Source organism: Epargyreus clarus, unplaced genomic scaffold (genome assembly GCF_041222505.1).
Source record: "Epargyreus clarus isolate Ecla_fem2 unplaced genomic scaffold, WU_Ecla_fem_2.2 ptg000029l, whole genome shotgun sequence".
NCBI lineage: Eukaryota > Metazoa > Arthropoda > Insecta > Lepidoptera > Hesperiidae > Epargyreus > Epargyreus clarus.
The window spans coordinates 718,760-736,508 of record NW_027332235.1 but is presented as its reverse complement, the minus strand read 5'-3'; the positions used below and the strand labels follow the sequence as shown (position 1 = coordinate 736,508).

The 17,749-nt window shown below is 36.8% G+C and overlaps 1 protein-coding gene across 1 annotated transcript in view; it reads right to left on the bottom strand.

Moving 5' to 3' along the window:
* Positions 1 to 16,322, bottom strand: part of LOC140754415 (dynein axonemal heavy chain 1) — a 39,176-nt gene extending 22,854 nt beyond the window's left edge. The window contains exons 1-46 of the mRNA XM_073089420.1: positions 16,221 to 16,322; positions 15,719 to 15,841; positions 15,334 to 15,479; positions 14,729 to 14,870; positions 14,570 to 14,655; positions 14,376 to 14,480; positions 14,154 to 14,298; positions 13,777 to 13,903; positions 13,291 to 13,412; positions 13,094 to 13,183; positions 12,907 to 12,986; positions 12,689 to 12,776; positions 12,200 to 12,415; positions 12,000 to 12,117; positions 11,677 to 11,818; positions 11,177 to 11,318; positions 10,781 to 11,008; positions 10,598 to 10,696; positions 10,350 to 10,493; positions 10,080 to 10,260; positions 9,835 to 9,995; positions 9,655 to 9,754; positions 9,386 to 9,577; positions 9,092 to 9,269; positions 8,867 to 8,999; positions 8,416 to 8,643; positions 8,118 to 8,256; positions 7,781 to 7,959; positions 7,159 to 7,322; positions 6,681 to 6,857; positions 6,175 to 6,298; positions 5,721 to 5,818; positions 5,325 to 5,397; positions 5,102 to 5,219; positions 4,735 to 4,913; positions 4,306 to 4,468; positions 3,962 to 4,072; positions 3,791 to 3,882; positions 3,556 to 3,710; positions 3,366 to 3,483; positions 3,056 to 3,259; positions 2,489 to 2,702; positions 1,991 to 2,153; positions 1,670 to 1,788; positions 1,047 to 1,252; positions 174 to 336 (exon numbers count right to left, since the gene is read on the bottom strand). Coding sequence (XP_072945521.1) covers positions 174 to 336; positions 1,047 to 1,252; positions 1,670 to 1,788; positions 1,991 to 2,153; positions 2,489 to 2,702; positions 3,056 to 3,259; positions 3,366 to 3,483; positions 3,556 to 3,710; positions 3,791 to 3,882; positions 3,962 to 4,072; positions 4,306 to 4,468; positions 4,735 to 4,913; positions 5,102 to 5,219; positions 5,325 to 5,397; positions 5,721 to 5,818; positions 6,175 to 6,298; positions 6,681 to 6,857; positions 7,159 to 7,322; positions 7,781 to 7,959; positions 8,118 to 8,256; positions 8,416 to 8,643; positions 8,867 to 8,999; positions 9,092 to 9,269; positions 9,386 to 9,577; positions 9,655 to 9,754; positions 9,835 to 9,995; positions 10,080 to 10,260; positions 10,350 to 10,493; positions 10,598 to 10,696; positions 10,781 to 11,008; positions 11,177 to 11,318; positions 11,677 to 11,818; positions 12,000 to 12,117; positions 12,200 to 12,415; positions 12,689 to 12,776; positions 12,907 to 12,986; positions 13,094 to 13,183; positions 13,291 to 13,412; positions 13,777 to 13,903; positions 14,154 to 14,298; positions 14,376 to 14,480; positions 14,570 to 14,655; positions 14,729 to 14,870; positions 15,334 to 15,479; positions 15,719 to 15,841; positions 16,221 to 16,307 — 6,562 coding nt within the window. The 5' untranslated portion in view covers positions 16,308 to 16,322. The remainder of the gene's footprint in view (positions 1 to 173; positions 337 to 1,046; positions 1,253 to 1,669; positions 1,789 to 1,990; positions 2,154 to 2,488; positions 2,703 to 3,055; positions 3,260 to 3,365; positions 3,484 to 3,555; positions 3,711 to 3,790; positions 3,883 to 3,961; positions 4,073 to 4,305; positions 4,469 to 4,734; positions 4,914 to 5,101; positions 5,220 to 5,324; positions 5,398 to 5,720; positions 5,819 to 6,174; positions 6,299 to 6,680; positions 6,858 to 7,158; positions 7,323 to 7,780; positions 7,960 to 8,117; positions 8,257 to 8,415; positions 8,644 to 8,866; positions 9,000 to 9,091; positions 9,270 to 9,385; positions 9,578 to 9,654; positions 9,755 to 9,834; positions 9,996 to 10,079; positions 10,261 to 10,349; positions 10,494 to 10,597; positions 10,697 to 10,780; positions 11,009 to 11,176; positions 11,319 to 11,676; positions 11,819 to 11,999; positions 12,118 to 12,199; positions 12,416 to 12,688; positions 12,777 to 12,906; positions 12,987 to 13,093; positions 13,184 to 13,290; positions 13,413 to 13,776; positions 13,904 to 14,153; positions 14,299 to 14,375; positions 14,481 to 14,569; positions 14,656 to 14,728; positions 14,871 to 15,333; positions 15,480 to 15,718; positions 15,842 to 16,220) is intronic.
* Positions 16,323 to 17,749: the final 1,427 nt, after the last annotated feature.

Sequence of the window (17,749 nt, the reverse complement as noted above, 5' to 3'; positions counted from 1 at the left end):
AAATGATATTTCTGTTTCTGAGTGTTTGTCTGAGTGTCTGCGTGTGTCCATGGCACCCACGATATAGGGAATCCTAGTGTGGGGCTGTAAGTCTAGAGAGCGTTTTAAAGCGTAGAAAGTGTTTATGTTTATGCTAGTCTACATGCATGTTATCTACTCAGTAATATCCCTACCAGAGAAATCCATAAACTGTCGCAGCAGTTCTATCGGAGGTTGAGCCCCATACACTTCTAGAGCGGGCATGTTGAGGTCGTCTATGAAGAAAACTTGTCGTTTTGTGGGCGGTGGGCCGAACACGCCGCGTCTTCGTCGCTCCAGCTTGCTATCAATAACGTCCTGTAAAGATACAATATTTTGCTAGAGCCCATATTCTATCATTAAGTAAAAAAACATAATTGTAAAATATGATTTTTTTTATACTTTTTCATAAGCTGTCATTACAAACTTCACACCTGCTACGCTTGAGCTACTCTTATAATATGAGTATTGTGATAAAACACTTTCTAATACTACTTACAATAGTCGAATCGATTCTAAGGATACATCATGCCTTGTCCCTGTAGTTCCGGGACTAGAATAGGTCTACGGTATCCCCTGCCTGTCGGAAAAGGCGACTAAAAGGGGGCTTGCCGGGGTTGCCGGCGGCAAGAGTGGGAGCTCGAACCGTCCAGCAAGCGACCCCGGGAAGGACGGCGGTATGTGTGGTCGCATACCGTCGTGAATACCAGATGGTGGGAGGAGCGAAAACTGCTCTCCCAGGGCAGAGCCCAATCGGGGCCTCGCGCTTGGAGGAATCCGGTTGCGTTCCGTTGGAGATCCCGGAGTTCTCCAACAAGCGTTGAGAACGGCCACCGGGGGGGTTTTAGTGCGGTAAAAATCCCACATAACCCGGCGTCGCTCCCACATCGTCGGGTACATTTTTAAGATTTCCCTCTCGTAAACAAAAAAAAATATCAACAGTTTAAATCAGCGTTCAATCCGAATCTACTAGAAGTCTAATTGACTTCTTACTACTATCTAAATGGAAGACTGATATAACTTTATACCTGCGTCTGATTAGCAGAGGTCCTGGCGGAGAACACGATAAACTCGCAGATAAACTTCTTGTGGAGACCGCGGGACAGCTTCGAGGTGATGGTGACGGTCTTGCCGGTGCCGGTGGGCCCCACGCAGATCACGTGGTTGTAGTTGGCGATCTTGTAGCCGAGGATCGCCGCGCTGCGCACGTTGTCCAGCGTTGGCACTTCGATATCTGAGACAAGCAAATTAAGAAAAATTCTATAGTGACAATTCTTACGGAAAATATACCGTTAGTCCAGTTATTTAAGCTTAAATTAGGTAAGAATCGAATTCCGAGGTGAGCTTACTATAATGACTGGACTATGTCAATTTTTTCACGAGGAGCATCATTACTGTACTAATATAAGCATTTTATATTTTACGTCACGTTTGATAAATATGTGAGACGGATACATTAAATTGAAAATAACAATTTTACTCCTCAGAAAGTGCACCGAAACTGAGCAAATTTAACTTTATTATAAAACATATTAGTAAGTTGGTAAGATGTTCGCTTTCGTACCCTGCCATTAATATACGTCTGAATACAGGTTATAACAATAGTAATCTAAAAACCTGTTCCGATCTAAGTTATGAGAACTGATTTTACCAGCATATTGCCATTCGGGATCTACTTCATACTCCTCCAAATTAGCCATCCAGTTATACCAATATGGATTAGCTGGCTCGCCATCGTCGGTCAGATCTGTAAATCCTCCATCGTGAAGCCTATAAATATATAAACTCTGCTATATTCCCCTAAATATTTTTTGTTATGCATCAAGTTTTTTTTTTATTTAAGTACTTACTTATTAAGTTGAAAATATTTTGTATCTGTATATTAACTTAACATGCTTGTTCTACATAACTGACTTTGTCTTCTAGATTCGTACATTGATTTCATTTGCTTACGTACATTTCATGTACTTACGTGTAATCATATACTCTTCCCTCTTTGGGAAAAAGTGGTTTAGTATTATTCTCCTCCATGGTATTTCGTATGAAATCCGAGAAAATAGCGCGACCATTGTGATCGCAAGTCGCGCCTACTGACCAGATTATGGACCATATGACCCAACACGGTGCTAGTTTAGCTGCAAAATACATTAGAAAATATGTAATTTAATTAGATAATGGATTATATTTTTTTAATTATACTCTGCTTGTACAGGAAAAGGTCTAACAACAATCTACTCGTAATATTTATTGCATTCTCGCAACTGTGTAAGCAAAACTCTTGACTAATAACTGAGATGGAACTATAAAAAGTCGTACGTAAGAAGAAATAGTACGAAAGTCAAAAGTAAGAAAGATATACAGGAATTTCATTACATAAACTAGCTTTAAAATACAAAGTTCCATTATTCAGTAGACATCACCAGAGACTGATTGATTGAACGACGGATAAAAATGTTCAAACAAAACTAACGCATCATAGCCAAGAACGGTGCCCCTGGAGGCGGCCTATCATCCTTGCCGGTCAGCGGCCGCAGCCGGTAGTCCAGCAGCTCGAGGAACTTCAGCACCAGCGATGAGTCGATGGAGGCGACGATCTCCGTCAGCTTTGAGCGGAGGACTTGCAAGGCCGGGTAAAGGTAGGTGGTTATGAGGCCAGGGAGAATCTTGCGGATATTATCTGCGATCTGTTATTACAGGTAAAATATTTGAGTTCTGTTCTGAAACTGACGTAGACGGAATGAGTAATATTTACAATATTCTCGAGATTGAAATAGGAACAATAAATGAAATAGTTTAAGGTTTAGGTAAGTTTATAAATTAGAATGTACGTAAGGCAACAAAGTTTCTTCAAAACAGTTCTCAAAAATCTGTGAAGAGTTTTACTTTAAATTAAAAAAAAACGTGTACTAACGCATTCCACTGTTGTTTTTTTTTTACTACACAAGACTTATTTCGACAAATAAGCAAAGAATCGTCTCAACTTACTAGACACCCATATATATTTATAGTTGATAAAGCAATCTTAAATAATACTAACAGGAGGCAAGTTGCTCTTCATCCAAGCATTGATAAGTGGCGGCAGACCGACCACTCGTGTGTCTAAATACACCATTCCACATCGAGACACAGTGGCCGGTGAAGCCACAGCTAGATCCGCCACTTCAAAGATCATCCGCTGCCGATCAGTCAGCTTCATTATCTCTCCACTCGATAGGCAAAGTTTCTTATTGTCATCCAGGACCTGTGTACCACAATAGAAAAGATGATATCGAAATTATGACAACTTAGTTTTAGTTTAAAACTGTTGAAATATAACGTAAATATGTTATAACTGTTTTCAAATATACCGTATTCATGTTTTCGATCCACACTGCATCGACAGGTCCATCGAAGACGTACCAACGTTTGTCTGTATCTTCCACTGCGATGCCAGCTCGCACCAAACTCGATAGAATACCATCAGTCCTAATAATTACGTTTATATTAAATATTTTGTATATTTTGAACTCAGTCAGCAACTTCCTGAATTTTTTTTACCATTCATGAGTCTGCAGATCAAATTCTCCATACAACTGTCCCATGGTGATAGACTTGGGGTTGACGACAAATGTATGCACTGGAGTAAATGGGAACCCGTCTGGCGCCAACTTGCCTTTGATAGCTGTTAGAGCATCTCGTAATATTTCGTAACACTATTCATAAAAGACGAAAATATAAGCAAATTAGTCCGCATAATATGTACACATGAAATAACCTCTGTAAATAAATTTACCTTCGTTTTGCCAGAACCAGCCGGTCCCACCAACATTAGACCATGTCTCACAACTGTTGTCTCATATAGCTGAATAATTTTGAATATAAATGCTGAAACGAGAAGTTTTATTTTAAATATTGAATAACAGATAACAATATAATGGCATTAAACTGCCCCTTTAACACTTACTGTACAAGTCATCATACCCTCTCTTCACAAGCATATTTCTTATAGATTGCTCCATGATTCCGTAATCTACTATTGGGATTTCTACTCTTGGAAACAGATCGGATATTATACCTGAAATTTTAAAACTTCATGATATTTAAAAAAATACGTATCATAAGACGTCAGCTTTGGCACCACTACCACTATTTCAACCTCTTTTGGGAAAATATTTAAAAATTATAAAAAAACATTATTTCCAGCATTTGTAGTTCCTCATGCATAATATTACTCCGTTTCTTTCATTTAAATAAATAATTATGGTTTTTAACAAACCACCACTATTACTCTACTATTACACTAATTACCATTGAACAAAACGAGGTCATCAGCAAGAAATTTGGGCACGTTAACATCTCTTAAGGCGCGGAGAACAATTTGCCGCTCGTCTCCGTCTGGCATTTGTCGGATCAGATTGCCCGCAACCAAGATTACAGTCTTCACTGCTCGCATACCAAAATCATAATGATCCTATAAATTAAGACAGGTTAAATACACAGCCGTCATTTAAATGTACAGTTAATGAAATGAGTATACGGGGATTCCGTCCGTCCGATGCCGTCATGTCGTAAAATCCAAATAGGATAGAAGATCTGTATGACGATCTAATAGGTTATGCCTTTGAGAAAAAGCTAGAATTTCACGACCGAAAATATGGAAAATAACAATAAGGGAAGTGTAGAATAAAATTTCAGTTCTACCACTTCTTTGATATTTTATCGATAATATTGAAATACCTGTGAAGATAATTGTTCAGAGCTTAGCCTGAACGTGGTAGTGATTTTGCCAGCTAATAATTTCGCTTCAAAGAAACCATAAGAGAATAGCGATATCTCAGCAATCAGCGCATAGTCGGGCACCATCATAGCAATAGGTCGGAAAAGAGCTTTGAGATTATCTGGTAATTCCGTACGACCTGGAAATATTTTTATAATATTGTTTTAATGTTTCACACGAATTTATCGAAAATTCATGAAGGAGACAAAAGAATAAGACAGGGAGAGAGAGGGAGCACTAACAAAAAGAAAATAATCTAGTTTATGAAGCGTTGCGAAAACTTAGGTAAAGTGTAGAATTACCCGAATTCAAGACTTTAGCACATACCAGCATATCCAGGATTCATTGTGATAAAGACTGAACAAGAAGCCTTAAGCGGCAATTCGCAGCCTTCAAATATGAATCTATCCTGACGAGCAATCTGGGCCTTTTGGATGGTCACCACCTGTAATCATATAATATTTTATTAGTATAATTTATTGTTTAATTCATACGTAATAAGTAGTTATTTTAATCTTCATTTGGAATATAATAAATGTCTAATGATTACCTGTTGCGCCACCACTGATAAGACCTCAATATCAATGCGGTTGAATTCGTCAAAGCAAGCCCATGCTCCAGACCTAGTAATATCGATAGGAAAACATATTAATAAGGAAAGGATTTCATTTCTTGTTATAGAAATATCTAACGTAATTAGCCCATCTGTCCAAGTTCTTTGTCCAACCCATATTTATAACCAACGTCATATTGAACAGTAGGTAATGCTTGAATACGAGTATGTTTGCTGTAACACCAGGTCTACAAAACCACAAAGCAAGCAGTATTGCTAAAATACTGCTAAAGAAGAGGTCATCATGGCCATTTCATTACTATTTTCTACAAATAAAATGAAAATTTCTACAAAAATCTACCAGTATTTAACATTATCAATTTAAGAACGTACGCAGCTAATCCTTTGAAGAACTTGCCCATGGCCATAAAATCAAGTTGATCGGAGCAGTTGAAGACAACGCACTGCACAGCTAGCGCTTTGGCCAGGTCCTGTAGCAATTATTATTTGTCACAATCAAACAATATTAAATCATGCTTCGTCGCAATTTTTGCGGCATAGAACACAATATAGATACCAGAAAACATGCGAGTAATGGAAGGGTACCTAATATTTAACGCGAGTCTAACTGACTCTATTTTTAAATCAGTGGTTCCCCGCTATCTAGTTCAGGTCTTCACTTGACGCTTGTAACTTTTGGACGTCTTAGCTGGTTCATCTACATAGTTCAAGGCACTTTGCAACAACATCATGCTCATTCCCGACTTTAGCGGGCGTCTAGCCACTATATTAGTAAGCTGTACACGTCCTACAGTTTAAATCTCGACTACAAAAAAGAAATAAAAACCTTAGTGGTCTCAGTCTTGCCGGTGCCGGCCGGGCCGGCGGGCGCGCCGCCGAACTTCAGGTGCATCGCGCACATCAGCGTCAGGTAGCAGCGGTCCGTCAGCGGGGTGATCACGAGCCTACCACTGGGTGATGTTTACTTTATGTTAATATTAATGACTCTTCCTGAATTATATCAGAGAGATTTTTTTTTACAACGTTAAGACTATTAATTTTTTTAAAGATGCCTTTAAAATTAGTAAATTTGACATGTAGTTCACCTGATGTTAAGCCTGAACTCCAAAAATAAAATATTACTATTTGAAATCGACTTTCATTAACGTTACCCCTGATACATGCAAATAAATACCTGCGCTTGAAGAAATAGCCAGTCACCGCAGAGTTACTTCAAATACTCTCTTACAAGATAACTTCTGCCATAAGCAGGAAACTCTTTGATATACGGTAGGTACTTACACTAAAAAGGCTTTTAGGTATTTAATTTAAACGCTTCCAAACTGATTTCACCTGTTACCAAGATATTCGTTCTGGTAAGTGAAGACAGAATTGAGCGCCCGCACGTCACAGCAGTTCTGGCTAAACTGCCGATAGTACGGCGACGTGTCCAGCCTGTCCTCGTCTTGGTATATTTCCGGCGTCTCGCCTTCTTCCAACGGGTACATGGGTTTCACGATCTCGTAGTATCTGCAAACAAGAAACCATTCATTCATTAACACAAAAATCTTTATTTTGCTTTGACACCGGGTATCGTGATTAGGGGAATATGTCATAACTTACACTGATTGTTAATAATCAATCTGTCTAATTTTTGGCCCACCAAAGATCGACTGTTATAATTCCTTCATACTAAATATTTTCATATTTCGATCTATGATGCGAAATAAATTGTGCTACTTGGAGATGCCAAATAGTACGATACATACGCAACATACATATGAACATCTTTCTTATTCAAAGCAATTTCACAAAGTCATAATTGCCCAACCTCAACTGGCACGTCCACTGGAAGTCGCTGACGTTCTTGACGTTCTCGTCGACGAGCGTGCGCGTGACGTCACGCGCGTGCACCTCGATCACGATGAGCGCGCACAGCACCTCCCGCTGGAAGAACGTCAGCTCGCCCTTCACCAGCGCACGGAGGCTGTCCAACTGAAATGATGATGATTATGACAATATGGATCTCCCCAAAAAGTACAACAAATCACAATAAAATTTAAGTTTGTGTAATTTTTCGTGCAGTTATTAAAGCAGGGATATTTGGCGGTGCTATGGTCCAGTTATTAAAATGAACTTAGTAATGCCCGTTATCTACAAAAACAATATATCCAGTTTTTGTCTACCAAGGATCGAAATTTGAATATTTCTAGGAGACAGAAATTGTTAAATATCAATCTATGATAGTCAAAGTATTGGATTAATAGATTATTAATAACAGTCGTTTTTGTTTGATTAACAGATAGTTCACAGTGACTACCTGATAGATAGCAAATATACATGAAAACGAATAAACTTACTTATGCCCATCTAAGATAACAAACTCTTTCTTTCTAATCGTCACTATTTATTTACTTGCGTCAATTTTTATAATATGCACCAGTAAACCTAACCTGTTGTAAGTTCTCCTCAAAGAACATGTCCATACGGTAATCCGCAATAGCTTGTTCCACGCCAGCTGTCCAAGCTGTCTGCGAACCAGCTATCACCACCTGCCCTGGCCAGCGGAGGACCCACTGAGCACGAGGCATGGTCCACAATTCTGCTAGCCCGTCAACTAGAGTCAGGCGAACTGAAAAAAAACTGACTATAAAAGAAGTTCAAAATAGAAAATGTAAATTGCAAGATTCCCATCAACTTTAAGTAATCAAGATTCATACAAATTATAAGTAAATTTTGCACGGGAAGAAAAATAAAATTGATAGAGATTAAAGGTAAGGTAATAATTACTTGAGTGTCTCATGGTGTCCTCTAACAACAGAAGCCATTGCTCCACATTCGAAGATGGATAGAATCTGTATTTAAGGTCAACAATCTCTCCTTCACTTGAATGCATTTGAGTTATCTTCAAATCTGGTTCAAATGTTACCTAAAAATACAGTCCATTAGTCCTTGAGGTATTAAGAAAGCGTATATTTAAAAATTAAAAGCTTTTTTCTTTATCTTGCTTATTAATTTTATTATTACCAAAACGTAGTTGAAAAGATTTCAAGATTTTCTAAGAAGAGCTTTTGAAAAAACAACTTACTTTAGCAATATTTTCGAAGCACTTCCTAAGATGCGGCTGGACAGCCCTCGGATTGCGAGACTGCGACAATATCTCCAGCAATTCATCATCGCTGAGGAAGAAGAACCGCGGGAAGCGAACTCGCTTCAACTCCATATACTCATTGAGTCCCTTTGAAACAACCGCGAGAAGATGACGAGCCTCTACTAAACTGTCCAGAAGACGACTGTCCGGGCAAGTTATCATTATCTAGAAATTAAATAGAATTAGAATAAATAGAAACGTGTGCGAAAGCTGTATTACACTATCAGACAGAGTTTTTATATCTGAAATCATAATTGACATAAATTTAAATGAATGTAATTGTACAAAGTAATATAATATTACGTATGTAAGATCGATCTTACTCTAGATACTAATAGTATTATACAGTCTTTATTTTCTTACTACGTCGCTAATTTACAGAATTCACCTTAGGGCAAGCAGCAGCCGAAGACATAATCCTACGCCATATTCTCTCCATGGTACCGTACTTTTTTGCTTCTAAAGGCAGCTGTCTTGAAATGTCTTCCGAAGTGAATATAGGTTCAAGATACATCCACTCTCTGCACAAAAACCATTATAAGGATAATGTTTTTTATTTAATTTTAGGTATTACAAGAAATATATCGACTGCAAATGAAATAGGTAGTTATACTTTTGACATTCGATCCACTCATCAACGACTTTTTGTGTAAGACGAAGTTTGTCATCCCATTCCTGTATACGAAGTTCAAAAGCTGCCTTGAAAGGACTGAAGCCGAGTTGCTGAGTAGCTAGTAAATGCTCATCCAAAAGTTGGAGTGTCTCATCAGCGATCTTCATTATAAATGTTCCTAATTGACAAAAAAAATATAATTAGCTTTTAATAAGCCTAAGTCGCATTTTAAAACAATAAAACGAAACAAAAAAGAATAAATTTGCAACCGGTATAGAATATATAAAAAATCACCTGTAGTTTTATACGGCGTCACCTCCATAACCTTAGCAGCCCAATCATTAAGCATCTTGTCCAGGGACTGTTCAATAACATATTCCTTGCTAGCCAACTCGCCTATATCAGCAATTAGCTCAGCGTGAGCTGCTACACCTTGTTTCAGACACATCTGAAAGGTCTGTTTCTCGTTCATCGTTACCGTTATACCTGGAAATTAATCGTCAGTACAAATATATTCCCTCATTTGGTAGAAACAAGCTCATATATGAAGCATGAAAAATTACCAGCTCTTTCCATAAATTCGTTCCAGTGTCTTTCTTTCATGCCTGGGTTTCTGACCGCTTGTATGACCGGTATAAGTGGACGGAATTCATCAATATCGTCCTAAGAAAATAAATTACTTTTTGTTACTGGATTTTTAATTCTATTTGATCATAATATCAATGATAAAGTAAATATAATACCCTTATTGTTATTGCCACTTGCTGTACTTTAGGCAGATCGGCGAAAGTGCGAACGCACTTCACTATAGTTTTGTAATATTCATTGATCAATGGTTCTATTGTATCAGCATCCACATACATAAGAGGATTGTCGAACCAAACTTCGCGCGCTTTGAGGAAATCTATAAAGTAAAGAGATTAATTAAACATTCATATTTTACAATAATTTTATAATTAGGTATACTCTCATATATTGCAATGCTTACCAGAAGCAGTCACCCACAAATTCCTATAAGGTTCAAACTCCTTAACCAACCGATTTAGATCAACAAAGGGAACAACAGGTTGTCCAAACAACTTTTGCCTCTGATTAAGGACCCGGCCCCATTCTTGCGAATCCTTCATGCCCTTCCAAGCCTTTTTAATATCATTTGCTATCTCATGCACCTATAACATATATTATTATTTTGCTTATAAAAATGTAAGTCTAAAGTTTTTTTAAAATTAAAGATTAGGGATTAAGCAATAAAACTTACTCTTGAAAAATCATTTTGCAATGTAAGCGCCATACACTGTGCACTAAACATGTCGATTTTGTCAAACATCGTTTGTTCGTCCTGTTGATGTAACTTCCAAAACTTCTCCTGTTCCTCTTCCAGAAAATCTGTTGTGACAACCACCTGAAACATAATAACACATGTTTATTTTATCAGTACATAATAGGGAGACGCAAAAAAGTGAATAGCATGAAAACATATTTTCTAAATTAAACAAGATTTGTCACCTGCTTAGTTATCGTCAAGGGCCAACCAATGGCCTCCCATAGAGCTTTGAAGTCGTCGTTTTCAAGTGGCGTGAAAAATACGTCAAGTACTTCGTAATCCTACACAAAGACAGACAAACCCAATTACCAAGATATAGATTCAAACTGCTGCTTATCGTAAAACTTACTGAAAATACTGCTTACCGTATGGACTTTCCTCATGATATCATCCTGCGTTTTCAAACCGAAAGGTATCGACTCCATCCACTCTCTGATCTCAAACACGTGTTCTATCGTGTTAGGCTTCTCGCCCAGCTTCCTCATGATGCTCTTGTACGCTTGTATCACGTCTTCCACCACTATGCGGACCTCCTCCATCCACATTGTCAGTAACGACTTAATTATATCTGACCGTTTCGTAACAAGTATTTGCTGAAACAACATCACACACTTTTAGACACTCATAGCGACAATAAATTAATGGTTTCGTGATGGAAATGGAAACGAGCATTAAGAGCTATTATTTAGTTTATCGTTTATTACAAAAAAATAAAATTTAAGTATCATTAAACGTTCATATTTGTATATCAGACTTGTAACCTTCAAAGTGTCGACATTGAGAGCAAAAGGACCGATGTTGATATACTGCGGTAGACGCCAAATCAATTCTTGCTTGGCATCGAAATGCATCTGTATCTCTTCACGCGTCTCCGAAGCGGAATGCTTCTCCAAACGAAAGTTTCTGTAAAACGATATATACTGTTACGAAAATATCAGTATATAGATGAAATAAATGAATAATTAATTTGAAATTATTCTTGTTCCACAGGGAGATAACACCCCCACACAAATTTCTAACGTCAAGCAATTCTTGAGCTATAGCGGAAGAGTGTAAATACCTGACATATGAGGCGACCATCTTAGTCAACATAGTCAAAGATCACTCAGTCATTAATAATAATGAGTAAAAAAAAAATAGTCGAAAACCGAGTGGAGATAATTTTAAAAATCCAACATAACCTTTATGCTCCTCGTTTACTCTTACATAACAAATATGATTTTCTAGTAGTCATCACTAATTTAAGTAGATTACTACTTACTCCACATATTCTTCAATATCCAGCATATAAATATCTCTATAGCACTCGTACTGACGCATGTATGCTATCAAGGGTATAATGGCTTTCCTGTAAGCTTTTAATAATCTTTCCCTATAGTCCACAGCATTTGGCTCCATCAAACCTGACAACATCAAACCTTTGTAATCGAAAATACTAGACGCATATCTATAAATGTTAGATACTTTACTTAGAAGTCTATGTAACTTTTAGTAAGTAGTTTATAAGTCGCAGCAAGGACGAAAGAAGGAAAGAAATTTAAATAAAACATTCGAAGGTAATGTAATAGTATGAAGTCACTATACCTATAGAGGTAAGAAAGAGCTCCTTATCAAAAACTAGGCCTGTCATAATCATAGGGTGTACTTGAGGAATGAAGTGGCACCGATAGAGCATTTCACGGAACAAACGTTGAATTACAATCTGAAAGATTTGATATACTTAAATGGCTTAAAAATCAATCAATTTGCTTGAATTTTAAGTATATTCAGATTCAAACAATTACCTCAAATTGTTCAGGTGGTGTAGTGTAATATGGTCCATCGGGACCCATCATCAGATGGAAATAGAAAAGCGTTACGATGTTCTTGAAGGGCGAGTTGATGAGATCCGAAGGGTCCCACTCGAAGTCTTCTTCGCACCAATAAGTGCAAAGACAAGGTGTCTCACACATGTTGACAAACATCGCCATAGATTGTTCAATGCAGTAGCGGAGAGCATACTAGAAATAAAAATCATGACGTGAAATGGACATGACAGGGGAAGGCAACGAAAACAAATTAACAGGGATTAGAATGATGGAACGAATTTATGACTAAAATCAGCAACTACTTTCACCCACTTTCCTATAACTAAACGAACAATCTTACAGGCATACACAATGTATCAAAAAATATTTATTAAGAAATTAAGTAATAAGACCGAGGTTAGTAAGTATACTAGAATTGTCTTTTTAGAATTTGCTGATATAAAAATGTTAAAGAAACATTCGTACCTGCATGCGAAACCTCACGAGCTGCATAAACCTAGAAAGCTTGCTGATTTCATAATACTTCCATTTCTTCTCATAAATATTGAACCACCTTTAAATAAGGAAACTGATAAAAAGAGGATTTTCATAAAAGTATAAATGTATACTTACTTAATATAATTTTATTTTCAATGCCTTGCTATTATTTTTCGGGAAGTGTTATGTATAAATATCATTCTTACCCTTTTCCAACATCTCTGAAAGACATTCGTATTGCGTGAGCAGTCGCATTTAACCATGTTATATTCAAATATTTTAACATCTGCGAAGTATTACAAAAATGTCTGTCGTATTAGGCAGAAACATTATATCAATGAATATACATTCAAATATCATATAAGTACTATGAACTCTGCATTATTTTCTTACCATAGAAGTGCAATGTTGTTGAGCTGCGTCAAACTCTGCCAGTGTCGCGTTCCTTCCATAATTTGACGTGAAAAATAACATTGATTCCACCTAAAATTGCTTACAATCTTATGCACCCGTATAAATATGTGAAGTAAAACAATATATATAAAGATTAAATAGTTGAAAGTGTAATATATGTGGCGAAAATGTTGTACCTTAAGGCACTCCTCGACCACCAAGTGTATGCAGGAAACAGACTCGGTGAGGACGTACAGTGAAAACCATTGATTGTACTTTACTCTTCCAGGGAAGTCAATCATCACACAAGGATATCGACCTACGCAGGCAATAGTCAAATAATACGACAATTACATTTTAATTAACCAAGGAAGGATTAGAATCCTTCCTACCCACCGGACCCTACGGACCTACGGATAGACCTATGGATGCGTGCTATGGAACCGCGAGAGACAAGAGCAATGAATACGTTTTACTAGGAAGTTAGCGCGCATTTCTCATCAATTCATCATCATAGCATATCGTACCTGCTAAGCTTTAGTGGACTAGCTTCGTCTTCGCTCACCGCTTAGATGTCTTAGATAGAATGAACTTTAGTGCTTAAATAACAAATAGTGTAGTAGAATTATGTATATAGTTTAGCCCAGCTCGATTAAGAAGCTTGTAATAATAAAACTCCTTACCGTAATCAGGTACAGGTGGAATATAATCCTTAGAAGGTACATCTATAAAGTTGTACAAATCGGGATACTTTTGAATTGTGTATATAATTTTCATTTTTCCTTCCATTTTCCGATAGGCTAGATCAGCCTAAAAATATAATTAATAAAGATTATCGTTCTTTAAGTTTCAGTACGTAATATTTTTGCGATTATAACAATGTTTGCAAAGTTATAATTACTACTACCTACACTTACATTTGCGTTAATATCACCTGCAATAAAGTTTTTAAATAATAAACACTACATTATGTTTAAAAGAGATTTCTTTATAGAAATTCTAAGTAGCTGCTTATCAACAAGTGGACTACATTTTTGTATCAACAAGACAGCTCATTCACCTCATTCTTCAAATTCTTCAAATGATCTTCATCAAGTTCCTTGGCTTGTCTGTGAATACGGACCATCTTCATTATAGAAGGCATAAAGTGCAGAGGCATAATCGGTAGACCGTCCAGGAGCAAGCAATCCAAATATAAATAGAACCTAAATTATGTACACTTTATTATAGCCAAATATGATAGTATTTAATTTCAAATTGGGAGAATAGTAAATCAACAAACCTCAAATTATTTTCTACTTCTTTTCGCAATTCTATGGCAAATTTTACACGCTGTGCGAATGTCTCCGGGTCGTCAGCTTTGAACATGAGTCTTATACGAGGAATACTGTCGTATAAAATAAAAGCTTAAAGAGGTGAACACAAAGTTTAATGTATTAAGCATGTCTACAAAGTGCGAAAATGAGGATACATTACTTAAATCTGCGTTTGGATCCATCCAAAGCCACAATTTCCCATTTATCTGTTTCCTTATCAAAACTAAAAGCAGCAACGTTGGTCCACTAGAAATAGTAAATTTAAATTTATTGACAATTTGCACCAGAAGTATTAGAAGACTAACAGATAAAGGCATACCTCATACATATTATTCAACATTTGCATGAGGTCTCGTCCCCCCTTGTTCGCTTTCCCTTCTTCCTTCGGTATAAAAGCTATCCCTGGACATGGATGCTGTTCACCCTCGATCATTCCAAGGGCTAACCACTCTTCTGGAATCCTGGTTCCAGTAATATAATATTACATACTTAAAACTTTTTTTCAGACAGCAAATTATGTGCCTTTGTGTTAAAGATTGCTTTCTACGACTGAAGTTCGGATAAGCAAACTAATGTTCACTTTGTCCACAACATTTTCCCAAATATTGTTCTGTCATACCCGTTTATGGGTATTTTACTACATCACAATCTGAGATAATTTATCTTTTGAGTTTTTTTTTATAATATAGGACTAGCAGACGAGCATGCAGTCCACCTGATGGTAAGTGGCTACTGCCGCCCATGGGCATCTGTAATCAACCCCAGATAGGATTAGATATTCCTACCTAAGGTCGGCCACAGATGCGCCGCTACCCCTGAGGACTAAGCTGGAACGCCTCGGAAATGTCTATCTCCCTTACCATACCCTTCAAACCGGAACACACAGCTATTGTGTACATGTTAATAATATTTGGAAAAACTAACCTGCAATCAAAATCAGTGTTATCGAAGATCTCCAGATCAAGTTTAGGAAAAGGGCTGTAAAGGGCGTAGTATTCCTGATCAGTTATAGGATACTCATTGGGCGGTAGTAATTCGTAGGGCTGTATGCCGCGCTCTCTTAATAGCTTCTGTAAATATATAAAAGTACGTATATTTTTTTGTTTATACAGGTATAGAATGAATACTGATTATCGGACCAACAACACCCAGCTTTAACCGCAGGTCAAAAAGTATTTAAATAACCAATTGTAAGTTTGGTCGTTTATGTGAGATTGTCTTTGTGTGTCTATCATATCCACGATTGATATATTTTTTGTAAGATCATAAAAAATGATAGTTTAAAACATTGTTTTTTATAACATTATACCTTCATATTAGCAGCGAGGAACTTCCTTCGAAGCCTCTCAATCTTAACAAGTCTAGGAAGTTCTTTGGGAAGCACTACGCTTAGAAACTGCAGTTTCGGGACAAACGTCTCAAAAGGGAATTGCTGTAAAAGTAACTTCGTTTTAATTCTTCACATAATTATGTGACGTACTTTACAAAACAGTAGGTATGTTTTGTTACAATTGTCGACTAAAGATAGAAGAACCCCACTCGCCGTTTTACATCCATAATAGTCTCAAAATAAAAAAAATATAGTCAACCTGATAATTTAGAATTCCAACCGTGGCAAACACGCCCACATTTGTAATTCGCCTCTTAACAGAAAATTCATCAAGATCGGTCACCATGTCTTGCTGTTTCTACTTACATTTAAAAGATAAAAAACAGCTGCTTCTCATAGAAAAATTATGGCAATAGTGTCGTCGCAATCGCTACGAGAAGACCTTGAATAAATAAGTAAACGCAACATAACTATTACGTACAATGCTATCATCTTCTTTATAAGTGGTCCAACGTCCCGGCGGCAGAAGCACCTTGGCTTTCTGAGGTTTCGGTAAAGAAATTAACATAGGCGCTAATTTGTCCGTTTTGGCCTGAAAGAACACCAAAACTTTATTTACATCGCAATTAAAACAAATTCTTACGTTGGTACGTGTAGTGTTCCCGACTCAACGTCGGGATAGTAGTATCACTTAAACCCCATTTGGCTCGCTCACGCACCAACACGCCCGTAATCACCGACGGTCTAGCATGACTGCCCCCACACAGTCCGCTCACAACCCGTGTCGTATGCGCTCGAGACAAACTACCCACAATATGATACACTACAGTGCGTATTGTTAGATATATGTACCTACTCGTATAGATTTATCTAACGAAATAAGCAAAAAACATTTTTAAATGCAAACTTTTATAAAGTTTTTGAACTAAAAATATATGGGTATTTTTACTGAATGACGTTTTGAATGTACAGAACACCTTAAGACCATATTCATACACGATAATCAAGTGTAAATATATATGTATATTACGAGTATAGTGGTTAGTCATTAAAAAAAAATTTATATTATTCATACTTTATTAATTTTACCTAAAGATCTCTTAAGATTTCCATTTAATCAGAGAATGTTTTGTCAAACAACAATGTAGGTAACTCTCGTTTAGATTTAACGGTCAAAGTCGTATCGTAGAGTTTCACGTTTTAATACCTGTAACATGAGTTTCATCCGCTTCTTGGCACATATCTCCTTAGAAGGATCCTCCTTCATCATGTTGGATACCAGCTCGGAGTAGTACCCTCGCTTCGGAATGGTATCTCTGGTCAAATTGTCGTAAATCACATCGTGATGCTTTATCTTTTTCCGTTTACTGTACATTTCTAATGCGAAATATATTAAAATCAGATAATCCTAATTTACTCTTATTAAACTTATTACGCAGCAAAACTAACGCATTGAACGCGTCAGTTTGAAGTGTATTCGAAAAAAGAAAAACATATTTTCGAATGTAATCGGCCAGTCATTTATTTGTTAATTGTAATTTATGTTTATTTATGTATAATAAAATTAATTTTTATATGTATTGTTGGTAAAAATATTTATCGGAGACTTATAAAAATACGTGGCATAAAATTATTATTTTTTTAAATCTACAAAACTTGACGATGAAATACCTCTGTAGGGACACAAACGATTCTACAAACTCCCGCCAAAAGTTACTGTGTAACAGAGTTCCAATAAGCTCTCAATTTAAAATGCTTTAGTTACTATTTTTTTTTATTATCGGAGCAAGTTTTTTTTCTAATTATTTCGGTGTTCCCTCAGAACATGCTTATCATTTTCCGAGGGTGCTCCCGATAAAGAGAATAAAGAACAGAATAGAAGTTTTTTATATTTATAATTTAATAAAGCGAAATTTCCGGCGTCCGCCGCATGCCACCTGCGCCAGACTAGGATGCAAAAAAATGTGCAGGTCTAATACTATTTAAATAAGTTACCTAAAATATTTATGT